Source organism: Muntiacus reevesi, chromosome 7 (assembly GCF_963930625.1).
Source record: "Muntiacus reevesi chromosome 7, mMunRee1.1, whole genome shotgun sequence".
Taxonomy (NCBI): domain Eukaryota; kingdom Metazoa; phylum Chordata; class Mammalia; order Artiodactyla; family Cervidae; genus Muntiacus; species Muntiacus reevesi.
The window spans coordinates 98,137,389-98,155,046 of NC_089255.1; the positions used below are offsets into that span (position 1 = coordinate 98,137,389).

At 43.4% G+C, this 17,658-nt stretch overlaps 1 protein-coding gene across 3 annotated transcripts in view; it reads right to left on the reverse strand.

The window, feature by feature from the left end:
• Positions 1–9,446: 9,446 nt before the first annotated feature.
• The window catches only part of RPS6KA5 (ribosomal protein S6 kinase A5), a 185,730-nt gene continuing 177,518 nt past the window's right edge, over positions 9,447–17,658 (reverse strand). For all 3 annotated transcript variants that reach the window (XM_065940932.1, XM_065940931.1, XM_065940933.1), the window contains 3 exons: positions 16,648–16,807; positions 14,946–15,109; positions 9,447–12,625 (listed from right to left, as the gene is read on the reverse strand). In XM_065940932.1, the coding sequence (XP_065797004.1) occupies positions 12,386–12,625; positions 14,946–15,109; positions 16,648–16,807 (564 nt within the window). In that variant the 3' untranslated portion in view covers positions 9,447–12,385. The remainder of the gene's footprint in view (positions 12,626–14,945; positions 15,110–16,647; positions 16,808–17,658) is intronic.

Consider the following 17,658-nt stretch of genomic DNA (forward strand, 5'->3'; position numbering starts at 1 on the left):
GAAAAACATAAAAGCGCTACAGAAACTAACAACGATTATGGGAGGTTATGCCGTCCATGGGGTCGCAAAGAGTCGGACACGACTGAGCAACTGAACTGAACTGAACTGGATGGATATTATACACTAAGGAGAACAGTCACAAATAGTTACCTTTTTAGCTTTCATAACATACATATGGCTCAAATGAGCCAATTTAAACACTAATTAGAATTTTGAAAGACTTGAGTTTTTCACTGTATGTATTTACCATCAGAAAAACTTTACTGAATTGTTAGGTGAGTAGGGTTTTTCTGACATTAGAAAGCTAATAAGAGTCTCAAAAGCAAGGGCACCAAAAATTTTTAAAGAATCTGGACTACCTTGTCAACAGACTTTACTCAAATATCTAAAAGACAGAATCACTTAGTAAAATAATAGTGTACTTATTGCAAAGAATTAATTTTTATCTTCCCAGCCCATTTTTGTTTTAAAACATATATACAATTAGATTAATGATACAACAAAATACTTATATTATACATGCTACATTATAGGTGTGCTTTATTCTAATATATTAAAAAATATTTTAAGAAAAACATTTTAATAGTACTATTTAAAAATACTTTCAAAACATTCACCAAAGTTTATAAAAAGTACTGATTTTATTGTGCTGCAATATATATTCTTCCCATGAAGATTATATGTAAAACAATCTGTGGTTTGAAACACCTTCATTCGCATTTGCTATAAAAGCATTTTGACACTTTTAAAGCCGAATTAATTTTCTTCAAAATAGTTCATATCTTTGCTCAGACAAAAGAAAATTCTCTTGTACTATCTCAATTGGTGATTAAAAAAGTTCACTCTCATGTTGATAAAATCTTTGCATTTTCTGAGTGTAAATAAATTATTTAATATTAAGGTTAAATATACTTTAAATATATACAGTGGAGTTGAGACAGTATAACCTCTGACCACAGTAGACCTTTGAACAACACGGGGTTTAAGGGTGCCAAACGTTCCATTCAGACAAAAACCTGCTGGCCGGCCCTCCTTCATATGAAGATCTTTCGTATCCTGATTTAAGCGAGTGGTACAGTGCAGTCCTGTAATGTGTGAAAGTGAAGCGAAAGTCACTCAGGCGTGTCCGACTCTTTGCGACCCCAGGGACTACACAGTCCATGGGATTCTCCAGGCCAGAGCACTGGAGTGGGTAGCGTTCCCTCCTCCAGGGGATCTTCCCGACCCAGGGACCGAACCCAGCTTTCCTGCATTGCTGGCAGATTCTTTACCACCTGAGCCACAAGGGAAGCCCAAGAATACTGGAGTGGGGGTTTACTATTGGAAAACCCCACACATTAGTGAACCCGTGCAGTTCAAACCAGTGCTATCCAAGGGTCAACTGTACTTTCAGTAAAAAGTCACAGTCATGAGGAGCATAATTTTCTGGTGCTTCAGTTGAATTGTGTTTGAGGAAAAAAATAAGTGCTCCAAATGACTTCATGATTCAAGAAAATACTTGGCTGCACAAATGAATCTGCTTCTGAGAGAAAGCTAACATAAGTAGATTAGATATTTGAGAAAAGCATTCACCAAAGACAAATGTATGTACAACACGGGGCTGGTGGTCCCCTTATGATAACGAGGCCAAAAGTGAGGGAGTCACCCTCAGAGCAGATAAAAGAACAGGAGGGAGAAGCTGTGTGAGCCGGCAGAACGCAGGGCGCGCCAGCGTCCATCCAACGCTACCCAGCGCCGGGAACACGCCGAAGGAGGTGCCCTCTGTGAGGCTGGGTTTTTGAGGCTGTTGGCAGGAAGCATGTTCATTTTGAACCCAAGAACTTAAGCCTCTGTAGGAGGCTTTCCAAACATAGTATCAATTGTGTTTCAAATAGAGTTGCTGCTCAAATAAGGAGGCCGGAAGGGAATTCTCTGGACAGCAGGTGATAGGCTGTTCCCTCAGAATAACTACTTCCTCTCCAGCCGGCAGTTCTTTCAGGTGTATGTGATTTTGAAAAAATTAAGATAACATTCATAGAACATAAAATTCACCATTTAAACACATCATTGGCTGAGGGATTTCCGCAGAAACCAATGCCTGTGGCCATCGTACATCTCCGGTCAATAACGTGCTACGCGGACAATCCGGCGGTCTTCAGTACAGGCACAAAGCTGTGCAACCATTCAGATCAGCTCAGTCACTCAGTCCTGTCCGACTCTTTGCGACCCCATGAACCACAGCACGCCAGGCCTCCCTGTCCATCACCAACTCCTGGAGTCCACCCAAACTCATGTCCATCGAGTCGGTGATGCCACCCAGCCATCTCATCCTCTGTCATCCCCTTCTCCTCCTGCCCCCAATCCCTCCCAGCATCAGGGTCTTTTCCAATGAGTCAGCTCTTCGCATCAGGTGGCCAAAGTATTGGAGTTTCAGCTTCAGCATCAGTCCTTCCAATGAACACCCAGGACTGATCTCCTTCAGGATAGACTGGTTGGATCTCCTTGCAGTCCAAGGGACTCTCAAGAGTCTTCTCCAACACCACAGTTTAAAAGCAGCAATTCTTCGGTGCTCAGCTTTCTTCACAGTCCAACTCTCACATCCATACATGACCACTGGAAAAACCACAGCCTTGACTAGACGGACCTTTGTTGGCAAAGTAATGTCTCTGCTTTTTAATATGCTGTCTAGGTTGGTCATAACTTTCCTTCCAAGGAGTAAGTGTCTTTTAATTTCATGGCTGCAATCACCATCTGCAGTGATTTTGGAGCCCCCCAAAATAAAATCTGACACTGTTTCCACTGTTTCCCCATCTATTTGACATGACCACTATCTAATTCCAAAACATTTTCACCATCCCCAGACCTTATCACCCATTCGCAAGCAGTCACTCCCCATATCCCGCCCCACCATCCCCTGGAAACCACTGATCTACTTCTGTTTCTATGGATATGCCTATTTGGAACATTTCATATAATTGGAATTATACAATATGTGACCTTTTGTGTCTGGCTTCTACTTTTTTAAAAACCTTTTTATTTTACATTAGGGTACTGGGGCTTCCCAGGGGGCACTAGTGGTAAAGAACCCGCCTGCCAGTGTGGGAGACATAAGAGATGAGGGTTCGATCCCTGGGTCGGGAAGATCCCCTGGAGGAGGGCATGGCCACCCACTGCAGTCTTCTTGCCTGGAGAATCCCATGGACAGAGGAGCCTGGCGGGCGACAGTCCATGGGGCCGGAAACAGTCGGACACGACTGAAGTGACTTAGCACACAGCGGATTAACAGTGTTGTGGTACTTTCAGGTGAACAGCGAAGGGACTCGGGCTTCTGCTCCTTTTAGCTGGTGGTTCTTAGACCATTCTAAAAGGGCTGTGATTCCAAGGACACTCAGCCAAGGTGCTGAAGATTCTTGGTCTGTCCCGAGTGCACTTTAGTTTCTAGAGCTTCTCTGTGTGATGATGGTCTAGTTCTTCCACTGCCTCTGATCACATGAAAATGGACTGTAGTTGGAGGTACAAAGGGTCATCTCTGGAATGTGTCTTTGGGATAGAAAATAATCCAGTAGATAAAATTTCTGAAGTGGGAGAGAACAGCAAAGGACAGAGAAGTAAACTTTTTTATGTGACCATGACATCCTAACAGAGGTGTGTGCCCAGCGACATTTAAGCTGTTCTGGAAGACTGGGAACACCACGCCGTTCTTCAGTCTCTCGGAGCATGCAGCGAGCCCGCTGCATCCGGTGAAAACTGAAGTGAGGCACGACAGGCTGTTCTTTATCAGACTCACGGTGACACTCAGGGGAAGACTCAATCTCAGAGTTAAATTTGTTCTCCGTAAGTCAGTTCCTGGAGCTTCAGCTCAAACTGTCATATAATTATGTTTCAAACTGAGTTTTTTACATGTTTATCTTGTCTGTCTGATGTGAAAACTCACAGGTAGAGAACTAAGCATGATGTCTTAGCTTTGCAGAGGCGGAACAAACACTGGTGTATTGCGTGTGCACCGTGAACTGCATTAATCTCGGCAGGACTTTTCAAAGGGCTAAAAACATGTGTATAAAATAGGAAGGTGCTGTCACCCAAAAGGTCTTAGTCTATCTTTCTCTCATCTGCATGTAAGCAAAGTTTTTAATTAGTACAAGCATGACACAGAAGCCATTAAGTAGCCTTTATTTAAAACAAGAGGCAGAGATCTTATCTAATTTACTCTAATATTACCTGTTTTTAAAATAGTACCTGGCCTGAAGCAGGAGCTCAAAAAACGTCTAGTGCATGAAGGAAAAAATTAACACATGTGAGCCTGTGACAACCGGGTTCTCAGTGCCAGGAGCCACTGTGGGGAAGTGGCAACAGTGACTCAATCTCTGCTTTGGCCACAGTGGAGTAGCTAGTGACTGGGACTAACTCTCCCAGTGAAAACAGCTACGAGAGCTCGACAAAACACATAGAATCTGCTTATGGACATCAAGGAGCAAACCAATGCCGGCAGACCCTGAGGCGCTGTGGTCCCTAAAAGAAGGAAAGCACACGGGGGGGGGGGGGGGTGAGCTCCACATTCGTCCTGCCTTCTCTGGAGAAACTGAGAATTCACCAAGGCAGCAACGCCAAGCAGAGAGCAGCCCGCCTGCCCGTGCAGGGGGCGCAGGTCTGACCCCGGCGGGGAACAGTCCCCTGGAGGAGGGCCACCCACTCCAGCATCTCTTCATGGATATATGCAACATATCTTCTGTAAATAATAGATATGGTGGTATATATGCATAAAAAGATACAAAAAAATCTGCAGAATTATACAGTGAATTTAGTAAGGCTGCTGAATGCAAAGACAATACAAAAATTAATTTTATTTCTATATGCTAACAAAAAGAATTAGATAATAAAATACAAACATCAAAATCTAGAAATTAAAATAAAACTAGAAATAAATCTAACTTCTACATGTAAATCTTAAAACACTGCTGAGACAAATTCAAGACTAACTAAGTAGAAGGATATACCATGTTTATGGATCGTCAAACTCGAAACTGAGAAGATATAAAAATTGATCTATATTTTTAATGCAGTATCAATTAAACCCTAACATATATCTACAAGGTCCTTTAGGGAAACTGAGAAGCTGTTACTAAAATGTGTGTGAAAACTCAAAGGGTCAGGAATAGCTAAGACCATCTGGAAGAAGATCAAAGGTATCAGAATTCTTACGTGATCATTTATGAAGACTTAAAAATTCCAACTGCAATGCACCGAGTTTTTCAATATATAGGGCTGGGTCAAGTGAATACTCTTACAGAAATAAATGAACTTTGGCTATTACCTCACACCATATACAAATACCAGCACTAAGTTAATTGTACGCCTAATGTGAGTGATAAAACAAGTTTTTTTAAAAATTTAAGAATATTTTCATAAGATTGGTGTAAAGCTTTATTAAACAGGACACAAAAATCATTAACCATAAAAGAAAAAGATTGGTATATTGAACCTTATAAAAATTAGTGTTTTCTGATCATCAAAGGTCACCATTTGGAGAGTGGAAAAACAAACCAAAGACAAGATATTTATAATATATCAGACCAAAATGTCATTATCATTAAAATATGAAGAACCCTAGCAAATCAGTAGGAAAAAGACAGACAACCCAATAAATATGAATAAGTAACTTGAACAGGCACTTAACAGGAGAAAATTTCCAAATGGCTAATAAAGATATTAAAAGGTATTCCATGACACTGCATTAAAACTTTAAAAATATGATCACTACTTATGTAGAGTTAGCACTCTGTTTTGACCAATCTTTTTGGCCACAGAATGTCAGGGGTCTGAGCAAAAGGCAATACGAAAAGTCTGGAAGCACGGAGGTAGGGGACCAGAGGAAAAAGTTATCAACGGGCCCCCTAAAGGAAAACAGCCACCTTACAAAGCCTGTATATAACATGTTAAATAAGTTTATCCACACAGTAGACAAAATTATTAAAAGGTTTTATCCATATGGCCGTTGAAACGTCGAGAGCGCTGCTGTCCTCTCCACGTTCATACCAAACGTCCGTGTCTCAGAGCTGTGCGGCTGCTCACTTCCTCACGTAGCATCATCATTCCCTTACTCCTTTACAGTTTTCATCCCCAAATTTACTTCTCTGCCTCAATTAAGTCTTTATGTCTTTGATCTTAATTATAACCTATAAATGTTAGTCAAAACATATTAAGAAATAGTGAGTGAAACACCAGTGTTCAGTTCAGTTGCTCAGTCTTGTCCAACTCTTTTCGACCCCAGGGACTGCAGTACGCCAGGCCTCCCTGTCCATCACCAACTCCTGGAGCTTGCTCAGACTCATGTCCATCGAGTCGGTGGTGCCATCCAAACATCTCATCCTCTGTCGTCCCCTTCACCTTCCTGACTTCAATCTTTCCCAGCATCAGGGTCTTTTCCAGTGAGTCAGTTCTTTGCATCAGGTGGCCAAAGTATCGGAGCTTCAGCTTCAGCACCAGTCCTTCTAATGAATATTCAGGACTGATTTCCTTTAGGATTGACTGGCTTGATCTCCTTGCAGTCCAAGGGACTCTCAAGAGTTTTCTCCAACACCACTGTTCAAAAGCATCAATTCTTCAGGGCTCATGTTTCTTTATGGTCCAACTCTCACATCCCTACATGACTACTGGAAAAACCACAGCTTTGACTAGATGGACCTTTGTCGTCAAAAGTAATGTCTCTGCTTTTTAATATGCTGTCTAGGTTGGTCACAGCTTTTCTTCCAAGGAGCAAGGGTCTTTTAATTTCATTGCTGTAGTCACCATCTGCAGTGATTTTGGAGCCTGAGAACATAGACTCCAGGGCAGGGGCACACTGATGCGCGTCCGTAGTCACAGAACGGGAAAACAAGAACAGTGCAGGAGAAGCGCCAGCGCTGCAGTGAATGGAGACAGCACCGGCCGCAGCGGATGCGGGCGGCATCCTGTGAGCTGTGGCTTGGTAATACTTTCACTCTAAGGTGTCCACACAGAACTGACAAAAAAAAATGTTCTTCATCTTTTTCTTCCATCTACTTTCTAGGGAGAAAAATTCTTATCTTTATGTAAAGTTGTGGAAGAATTCACATAGTTACATAGATTACTGCAGCTGAGAATATTCTCAACAAGTTCAGTTCCACCCCTAAGGACGCATTACCATTTTAGGCAGAAGTGTACAAGTTATAAATTAAAATGCCAGCCTTTAAAAAATTCTTTTATGTATGAGTAAATGTGGTTTCCTCTTCTTTTTTAAAATTCATGCAGTCAAGTTTTTAAGGGTATTTTTCAAAATTTTAGTACTAAAGCCTTAACCTTATATGTGACGTAGCACCTTTATATCCCCTTCTTATCCATCAGAAGTATGAGAATTATTATGCATTTAATCTTTCCTTTTACCAATATTTGAGGCTTCCATTGTATCTCAGCTGGTAAAGAATCCGCCTGTAATGCAGGAGACCCCAGTTCGATTCCTGGGTCGGGAAGATCCACTGGAGAAGGGATAGACTACCCACTCCAGTATTCTTGGGCTTCCCTTGTGGCTCAGCTGGGAAAGAATCCACCTGCAATGCGGATTCAATCCCTGGGTTGGGGAGATCCCTTGGAGACGGGAAGACCTACCCACTCCAGTATCCTGGCCTGGAGAATTCCAAGGACTGTATATCCATGGGGTCACAAAGAGTCAGATACGACTGAGCGACTTTCACTTTCACAGTATTTATAATCTGAGCTAAGAGGGTAGCACTATAGGACCTAAAATAAACTGTCATGAATAATGAACTGTCTACCACAACAGGTCTTCAATGGGGATTATCATCACACATCCATTCCAACCCAACAGCGCGCATTTACACGATCAGCCTCTTACAAAGTTAAAAATAAAACCGCAGTTAAGAATGCCAAGTTCCTCAACCATACTGAATTTTAAAACAAACAAAACATGAGCAACAACGATTTTCCAAAGTATCTACAAGCAGAAATGCCAGGAAATAAACCTGTAGCATTCTGTGCATACAACTTAAATTTCCTTTTCTGAGTCACGACATTTTGGAGGGTTATTCATTTTATTCTTCTTTTTCTACACAGGAGGACTTCAAAACCTAAAAGATCAAAACTGTTCTTGCTTGTAGGGAAAGGAACAAGAATGAAAATGGAATTTTAATTTTTTAAGTGAAGAGACAAATTTTATAAAACTGTATAAATTAACAATGTCATGCAACGTTAAAGGCTAATGGAAACCACATAATGCTAAGAATTATCCCAGCTTCCTGTGCTCTGGGGAAAAATTGCTGCATTAAATACTACTTGACCGATCTGAAGTATTCAACTCCTGATGACAGCCTACGCACTATTCTATTAATAAGTAGACAAATATTACACAATGTCCTTCTACCTATTCTGGCAGAAATACACCAGGAAAATTAAGCCTGATGAATAAATATCAAGATTCCTGCCTTTTAATTCAAGTCTCCTTCTAGATACAAAATAGCAAGGTTTTCACCACGTGCTCAGAAGGAATAATGGAAAGGAAATGGCTGACAATGAGCAGTACCTATTTTGCACTAATATGAAGAAGCCAAGACAGACAGACTGGGGAACCACTTTAACTTTGGTCTAATAGTAGGTAAATATAAAAATACAGATACCTGCTTGATTCACACATTCATGAACTAAAAAGTGGACGAATGCCTTGGGGAATGAAAGCATCAATTACCTAATTACAGAGCAGGGAGCTGGCACACGCAGACAGGGGCTCAGAAGAAACATCTTGAAAGCTCAGAGGCAAGAAAGGAGAGTAAGCAAGTGTTCTTAGGATGAAAGTGCACTTCCCCCAAATAAAAAAATTTAAATAACTGCCCTTTAGGAAAACATTCTATCTAAGAAATATCACAATTTGGAGTTACTTAACATGATAGCAAATAAAACCTTTATGTCGCCGAAGCAGTTATTTTCTTTGGATAGATCATACTTAAAAACTTTGATGTATCTGTTATTCTATGACTACTTTTACTTTCTTTGAGTTTGATAATAACTTGAATTTAAATTCTGAATTTCATTAAAGCCTGCTACAAACATTGTCATGTCAGATAAAGGTATCAAATAAAGGTTGACTCTTGCATGGTGTAAATAAATTAAAGGCCAGAAATTGGGATGTTCTAGGGTAAGATATTTTAGGGTCCAAAACTCAAAACAATTTAGAGATATTTCACTATATTACAGTAATTCATCTATAATTATACTGCTGTGGTGTGAGCAGCATATCTGAATTTAACTTATTTACTTAGATCTTAATATTAAAAGTGTGATCACACAATCACCAAGCTGTGTTCCTATTACTGGTCATTAGGAGAACACACAAATATAAAGTCTCACACACATATAAGGTCAATAACATGGAAATTTTCACCACTTTGGTGCCCTGTTCTTATCAAATATGACAGTAACAGGTGTTTGGAATGAGTGTAAGGTAAGTAAGCAGACAGTAAACTGTACACTTGTATAAACTATTTGAGAACATACTTGAAAAAACTGAAATACAAAATGAATTCTCTTATTAAAAAAAAGTCACAGCTACCCTAGTAGGTTTTTTTTTTAAAATAACCTACTTATACAAAGCCATCTACCCAGTTATTTAAGTTCTCAGCATATCAGTTATTTAAGAAATCAGCAGTAGTACAAAAAAGTAAATAGAAGGCAGTCTTTCATGGGTAAGTGAATCTGCAATTTCAAGACAGACCCGAATATTGAAATTAACTCTGGAGACTTGATTTTCTGTTCCAGCGGTTCAATGGTTTATTATTTTATAAAGGGTTGGAAGAATTAATGAATTTTAAAACAGCTAATTTAACTCATTCAGCACAGGATCTGGCACAACAGTTAGAAGAGACTGGCTTTTCAACATGTCATTCCTCTACCGCTTCCTTTTCTTATTCCCACCTCTCAGTTAGGGATAGACAGTTACAGAACACATGAGTCAGCGCGTATGATGATATGAAAACCACACACTGGCCAGGAAGGAGGAAGGGAAGGGGTGACTTGGTTCTATCTCCAAAACTATCACACAGAGAATTTAATTCATATCTGTTAGTCTTAAACCTACTTCTATTCTTCTCCTAATACCAAAGACGCGTCCTTTCACTTAACGTTTTCATGTGAAGTATTTTTTAGGTTTTTTGGTGACTACATGAAAGCGTCGTGAATTTTAAAGTGCACTCAGTGACACTGCAGGTGGGTTTACACGGAGCGTGAGGATGGACACGCTCCCCGTGGGCCCCGCTCCGAGCTCTCCTCAAGGCCACTCGAGACTATGGAGTTGATAAACCAGCTTTGTCTTTCCTTCCTCGTGTTCTGCCCGCCATTTCACCATTTCATTTTGTCAAGTCCTCCAGAAGTGGCAAAGGTAATAAATGTACATGAAACTCATGAATTTCCAATACTCACAATGTATCACTTATGCCATCAATCATTAGGGTATACCAACTATCTTTCTGGATCATTGTCCCTTTGCAACAAATAGTTTACACTTTATTAGTATTTTCTCCTAGAATGCACAGTTTTAAAAATGTTTGGCGCTAACTCACACATTTCTAGATATAGTCGACCTTACTATAGATATAAATGGACATTTTCTTGGTTATTTTAATTCTGTACCTGATGGAATCACAGTCTGTGAATTAGCCTCAGAGTTTGGTAATAATGTACCTCAGATTTCCCACCATTACTAAGAAGGACCAAAAGCTAGAAGCACAAAATTCTCACTAACTCGAGAATTATGCAGCCATTTGGGCCACTGAAAAGTATAAAAGTTATGTCCGATCATCATTGTGAACAAAAATGTGGACAGGATAATACATTTTGAAAATAGTTTAATATTTGCCATTTTTGTTGCTTGTGCTATTAATATATACATTGGTTCAGTAATAAATATGCTACTATTACATAGAGTGCAATATTTTTAGTATTCATAACTGGTTGAAATTAATGCTGCTATTATCTCAAGAAAGGAATAAATAAATATCATGCCCAATTCCAAACTAATGCTCAAGAGGTTATTGTTAACAAAACTGACAAAGTTAACATATTGGGCATTACCTTTTTAAACATGATTCCTGTAAACTTGGCAAAAAAATCACTTTTCTCAGTCCTGACATTTCGTGTGATGGCTTAAAAAAAATACAACACACAAATCCTACCACTTCTTCTTTTGCATAGGGAATGAATCAATCGCATTTTAAAAAGCAGCGATCATTCAGTAAAATGTCCTCAGCACACAGCACTTGTTTTCGGTTATGAACTCGGAACTTTTGAGCAATACAAGTGCTCTGCATAAGTTTATAAAATATGCTTTCTGGATTTAAAATTGAACAGAAATACTTCAAACAAGTCATAGAGAGGACTCTAAAGCATCACGTAGATAGTCTGACCACAGAGGCAGAGCCTCGCTGCGGCGCGGCACAGCGTGCAACGAGCACGGTGTTCGGGACGATGCCCGCTCAGGCCCCTCACAGCGGTGCCGCGGCGGCTGAAGCTCGCGTCCCCAACACAGCCCCTTCCCCGCCGCGTCCGGGGTAGAAGGGATGCGAGGGCAAACTTAACGTAGATAATGGGGGAAAAAGGCAAAAATACAGTACATATGCTTTAAAGAGTGCACTTTATAAAACAGCTTGCTTTATTCATATTTTTTATAAAGTGCAGTATTACTTAAAACAGAGACATGTACCTTAATATTTCGCAGTAACCATGAAAACAAAATGCCAGGAAAGAGCAGTGCAAAACTAAAAACATACGTAGCTTAGCATGCATCTCAGAGAGGTCCCCAGTACAAAGCATGGGACCTTCTTATGCCTTTCTTTTTACTTTTTAGAAAAAGATTAATAATAGTAGGTTATCGTCATAGGTAACCATAAAATAAAAATAAGTTAAAATCCTCTCTCAAGAAAAAAGTATACACCACACATAAAATTCATGACAGAATCTTTTGGAAAACAGTTAGACCTTTTTTTTTTCTGATCAATCACTGTTCAAAGGATGCATATGTCTTAAAAACCCACAATGCCCACAAGGCGAAGCAACAGCTAGCTCACAGTCCTAGGAGCTCTTGCTGGCGGCCTCTGAGGACCCTGTGGCTTACTGTCAGCGGCTCGAACCTCACCGGCCCCACTCAGACGGACAGACGTCTCTGCCCTCTCGGGACAGTCGTGCGGGCGTCACCCCGGTCACTAAGCGCATGCCGTGCGCTCCACTCACAGTCGGTGCTTCTGGACGAGGATAACCACCTGGGTTTTCCTGGGAAAATTCCCTACGGGGCGGATGCCAGCGGGCCCAACGGGGTGCGCTTCTCAGAGCACAGGCCCGGCCCCCGGGCGCGCCGCGGGGCTGCAGGGGCGCTGCCCAGGCGCCCCGGCGCTCAGTCCGAGAACTGGAAGAGGCCCTCGGGCGCGCCGCCCTCGGCGGGGTGGCCGGGCTGCAGCGCCCTGGGGGGCGTGCTCTTGCCCTGCGAGTGCGAGGACGACGAGTGCGAGCTCTCGCTGGAGCTGCTGCGCGTCTCCGTGCTGGTGCTGGTCTTCTTCATCCTGCGCCTCTTGGCCAGAGGGGCCTTATCCACGTTCTGGAGGCAGAACCCCTCTCTCTTGTATTTGTTGAAGGCCTAGGGGAGAAGAGCAAGATCAAACCAGTCCATCCTGAGGGAAACCAACCCTGAACACTCACTGGAGGGACTGATGCTGAAGCTTTGGCCACCTGATGCCAAGAGCCGACTCCCTGGAAAAGACCCTGATGCTGGGAAAGACTGAAGGCGGGAGGAGAGGGGACGACAGAGGGTGAGATGGCTGGATGGCATCACCGACTCAGTGGACGTGCTGCTGCTAAGTCGCTTCAGTCGTGTCCGACTCTGTGTGACCCCACAGACGGCAGCCCACCAGGCTCCCCCGTCCCTGGGATTCTCCAGGCAAGAACACTGGAGTGGGCTGCCAGTGCCTTCTCCACAACGGACATGAGTTTGAGCAAACTCTGGAAGACAGTGGCGGACAGGGAGGCCTGTCGTGGTGCAGTTCATACGGTCGCAAAGAGGTAGACACAACTGAGAGACTGAATAACAAGGGAAGAAAAAAATAAGGAGGAACCGCCAGGCAAGTGAAAGGACTGAAGTCTTCCTCGCCGTTATGACTTACAGACAATGCGTGGCTGGAACCACAGCTCCAGCTTGTGCTAGGAAAATGAAAGTCAAAGTCACTCAGTCGTGTGCGGCTCTTTGCGACCCCGTGGAGCATACAGCCCATGGGGTTCTCCAGGCCAGAACACTGGAGTGGGGAGCCTTTCCCTTCTCCAGGGGATCTTCCCAACCCAGGGATCGAACCCAGGTCTCCCGCACTGTGGGCGGATTCCTTACTGAGTATGAGGTGAGCCAGCAGGGAAGCCCTAGGAACACGGTCCTTAAACCACTGCATCTAAAACTCCAGGAGGGTTTTAGACAGAAGTCGATGGGGAGGGTTTCTGAGGGCCCTCCCGAAACCCACCAGCGAGGCTGTCCAGGAGTCCCAGTTCTAATCAATCTTTTGAAGAGGGGAGTGCTACCTCTCAATTAAAGAAATCACTGACTGACTGGAAATTCCTGGAGAATGTCAGCAACCTCACTCCCTTCCCCCCATTACTTTGACTCATCCGGAGCTTTAAGATTCCAACCACAAAGTCGCAGCACAGAGCCCTGACTTCCATGCCCACATCAGCACGGTCAGTGCGGTCCTGGACACGATAATGTGCAGAGAAGAGCTCCACAGACCTCAGCCTGGCTTCCTCCTCTCAGCAGCCCGGCTCTACTTTCTCAGATTCAGGCGTAGGCATTGCTGAGGTGACAACCTTGCCTCACATGCCACTGAGAAGATCTGGATCATCTGCAAACCCTGCCGTTAATCTCTTCACGCCTCACCAGATCCCAGTTCATTAGTTTTTTAATCCATTTCTGCAGCCAAGAGGAAATGCTATCCTGTCTCCTTCCTCAAGATAATCCTCTCAGAAGTAATGTTATTTCTCTCTAACTCCTCTGCTCCTTAGACAATTATCTTAATGTACTTGCATCTGTTTGGCACGAGTGTGCCAGAATCTACACTTATTGCTATGTAGTCTCAGCCTTTCAAGAACACAATATTTACTTAATACCAATTAATTTACTTCTTTTTTTTAAATTAATTAATTTACTTCTTATCCCTCAGTTTCTAGAACAATAAAATTATGCACAAAATGACTGTTGAAGGGATGGACTTTCACAGGTGCCTTAATTTCCAAAGCTTATTTATGGTTTCTACAGACAGTGATTTGGCTTATTTGAGAGAGAACAAAAGTGCTAGTACAGACTTATGGTTGCCAAGAGGGAAGGAGAGCTGGGTAGGGATGGACGGGAGTTTTGGTTTCAGAAGCAAACCATTATATGTATAGAATTCAATAAACAGCAAGCACCTACGTACAGTACAGGGAGCTATGTTCAGCATCCTGTGATAAACCTGATAGAACAGAAGGTGAAAACGAATACACGGCAGTGTTTACACATATGCGTAACTGAACCAAGTCTGCTGCACGGCAGAATTTAATACAAGATTGTAAAACCAACTAACCTTCAACAATAGAACATTTTTGAAAAAGTTCTAATAATATGCATATTGCTTTCCTTAATGACTGAAAAACTTCAACTATTCAAATATCAGACAACTGCCTCATCTCAAATGTCAAATAAATATTTTGTGGGTTTGCAGTGACTCTGGTCCCCATGCACTTTCTGTTCAGAAATGTGTTTATGTCATGAAGGGATTTATAAAAGCATATCTAAAATTAAAAGAACCCATTTTAAAAACTGTCCGCCCAAGAGTGTGCCTCTGAGGTTACAGAGTAAGGACAGCAGTCCCTTCTCAAACCGCCCAGGAGCACAGAGCTCCTGGGAGCGCAGAGCCCCCGGGAGCGCAGAGCTGGAGCCTTACGTGGAAGGTGGCTTTCACACACGTGTGCACCGCGGCTCCTGAAGAGCCCAGAATGTCTGGAGTCATCAGAGGATTTGAGGACAGCTGACTGCCGTCTTGAAGCCATTCATTGTATCTCAAGTCAGGCATTTTAAGCCTTTTGTTTGGATCGACTGTGAGGAGTCCTGTGGGAATAAATAAGATATTTTTATTTCATGAGCTGTCATTTCAAACATAGTTTAAAATCAACCTCAGAGATCTCAATTATGCTCACAAGACATGATGGTTTCTATACGGCGTCAACCTCCTACAAGGATAATTACCTCCATTTTCATCTACACTGAGATTCCCTGGTGAACACTGGCTGCTAACCGTGAAGCCCACAGTAGCCTGTTCCCAGGAGACTGCAGGCTGGCAGGGCTTTCCAATCCGGGGAAAATAACCACTTGAAACAAGGACTCCCACTAGGGGCCAGGCAAACCCCCTCCAAACAAAGAGCGCTGAGGTCTACTTGACGCACGGACAAACACCTTCTGCAGGTTAGGGAACGTGCAGATGGAGGCTCCGGGAGGAGCTGTGTGTGAGGTCTTGTTCCATCCGAGGAGACGTGCACAGCAGACTCTGGGGAAGGGCCCCCCGCTGGGGGGTGGGCACCCTGGGGGCTTCCAGGAGATGAGTCCTGAGGGATGAGCAGGGTGTGACGACAAAGTGAGCCCCAGGATTAGGACGAGCATGAGTACCAGTGAACAGAGCGTGAAAGCTCAGCACATTTGAAGAACTCAGGTGTTCCACAGTGTCAGTCCATCCTAAAGGAAGTCAGCCCTGAATGTTCACTGGAAGGGCTGATGCTGAAGCTGAAGCTCCAGTACTCTGGCCACCTGATGCGAAGAGCTGACTCACTGGAAAAGACCCTGATGCTGGGAAAGGTTGAAGGCAGGAGAAGGGGACGACAGAGGATAAGATGGTTGGATGGCATCACCGACTCAATGGACATGAGTTTGAGTAAACTCCAGAAGTTGGTGATGGACAGGGAGGCCTGGCGTGCTGCAGTCCATGGGGTCGAAAAGAGTCGGACACAATTGAGCGACTGAACAACAGCTGTTGGCGTGAGGGTGACAGGAAACAGAGGGAGGCAGAACCAGGCCGTGATGGCTCCACTAGGGAGCCTGACCTAAAGCTCACTGGCATTCTCTGAAGAACTTTTAACAGAAAAAAGGTATGACTGTATCTGGATATTAGGAAGGTCCCTGAGCCGATGGACGACAGACACGTAAAGCCAGAGCAAGCAGGTGAGTTGGAAGCATGTTGTGGATGCTAAGGCGACAGCTGTGACCAGACCTCAGATGAGAGCCCTGAGAATGGGGGGGCGGAGGGGCAGCTGGCAGCGATGCTGAACCCCAGCGCCCAGGGCCTAGCTGCGAGCAAGGTGGTGGGGGTCGAGGGTCTTGGCCACGAAAACAAGAGGGAGAGGAGGACGCATGTGCCTGGGGGAAAGGAGAGGAAAGAGGAAGCAGTTCCCTTTGAAGGTATGAGACTGAGGCTGTGAATGTGGACGAGGTTGCTGACGGAGGGTGTCCTGATACGAAGCTGAGGCTGAACAGAGTAGCCTGAATCCTTAAACACACAGGGATTCTTGAACAATTCACAAACAAATATATGTATCACGGGTATGGTTCCACTTCAATCGCTATACATCATATAAACTTTTTCATTAGATTCTTACCTTGGATCAAATCTTTAGCCTCTTGGGATACATTCTTCCAGGCTTCTCCTTCAAAGGAGAAATCTCCCTTTTTAATTTTCTTCATGATTTCCACTGCACTGGTGCATGTCAGACTTTTATCATGAGACTGAAATGGAACTTGTCCTGACAACATTGTATACTATCAAGAAAAAAAGAGCAAAACAGAACGTCTGCCAAAATCACCATCAAAGCCACTCTGGTAATTTCATTACTAACTTCATCAGCATAATTTCCCAAATATTATAATCAGCATTACTAAGTTTAAAAGATTACATGACTTTGATCACTGAAACAACCAATACATTTCAGACTTGTAGATAAAAAGAAATGGCTTACTATGATATCAAGATTTAAAACCATTTTTATAGCTATATCCAGGACAAGAAGAATAAAACAGGGATAATCTAATCATTTCAAAAGATGACATTAACAGCGGAATATGCATATACCAGAGGAACTGCGGGCCCTGGCTAAAACGGCCAAGGAGGGGTCAGGGGACACAGAAGAGAACGGATTCTGAAGATGCTGAACTAGGGTGGGCCGATGGGACAAGAGACCTGATGGAGAAATTACTGCCACGGAAACACTCGTCTGAGACTCAAGACAACATCCTGGCAAGGATGCCTGGAGCCAGTGAGAGCAGTCAGCTGAAATGCTTCCTGAAGCTTGGACAAAGCTGTGAGCTGGGACGAGCAGACGCCCTGACTCATAGAGCCAGTGCTGCAAGCTGTGCCGAGCACACGGCAGGCTCAGAGTCGACCTGCGGAGGCCAGAGGACAGCAAGGTAGTGCATGGCGCACGCCACCCCTCTGGTGCACCAAGGCCTCGTCCCTGACTCACACCCATGACCTCACTGAGGAGGGATCCCAGTGATCAGCTGATGAAAGAAGACAGGAAACTGGGTCTACTTGTCGGACAGACTGGCATTCTTTCTCTGGGGCAGTGCCAAGCATATGGAACGCTCGGTGACGACACCAGCTCAGGGTGGGG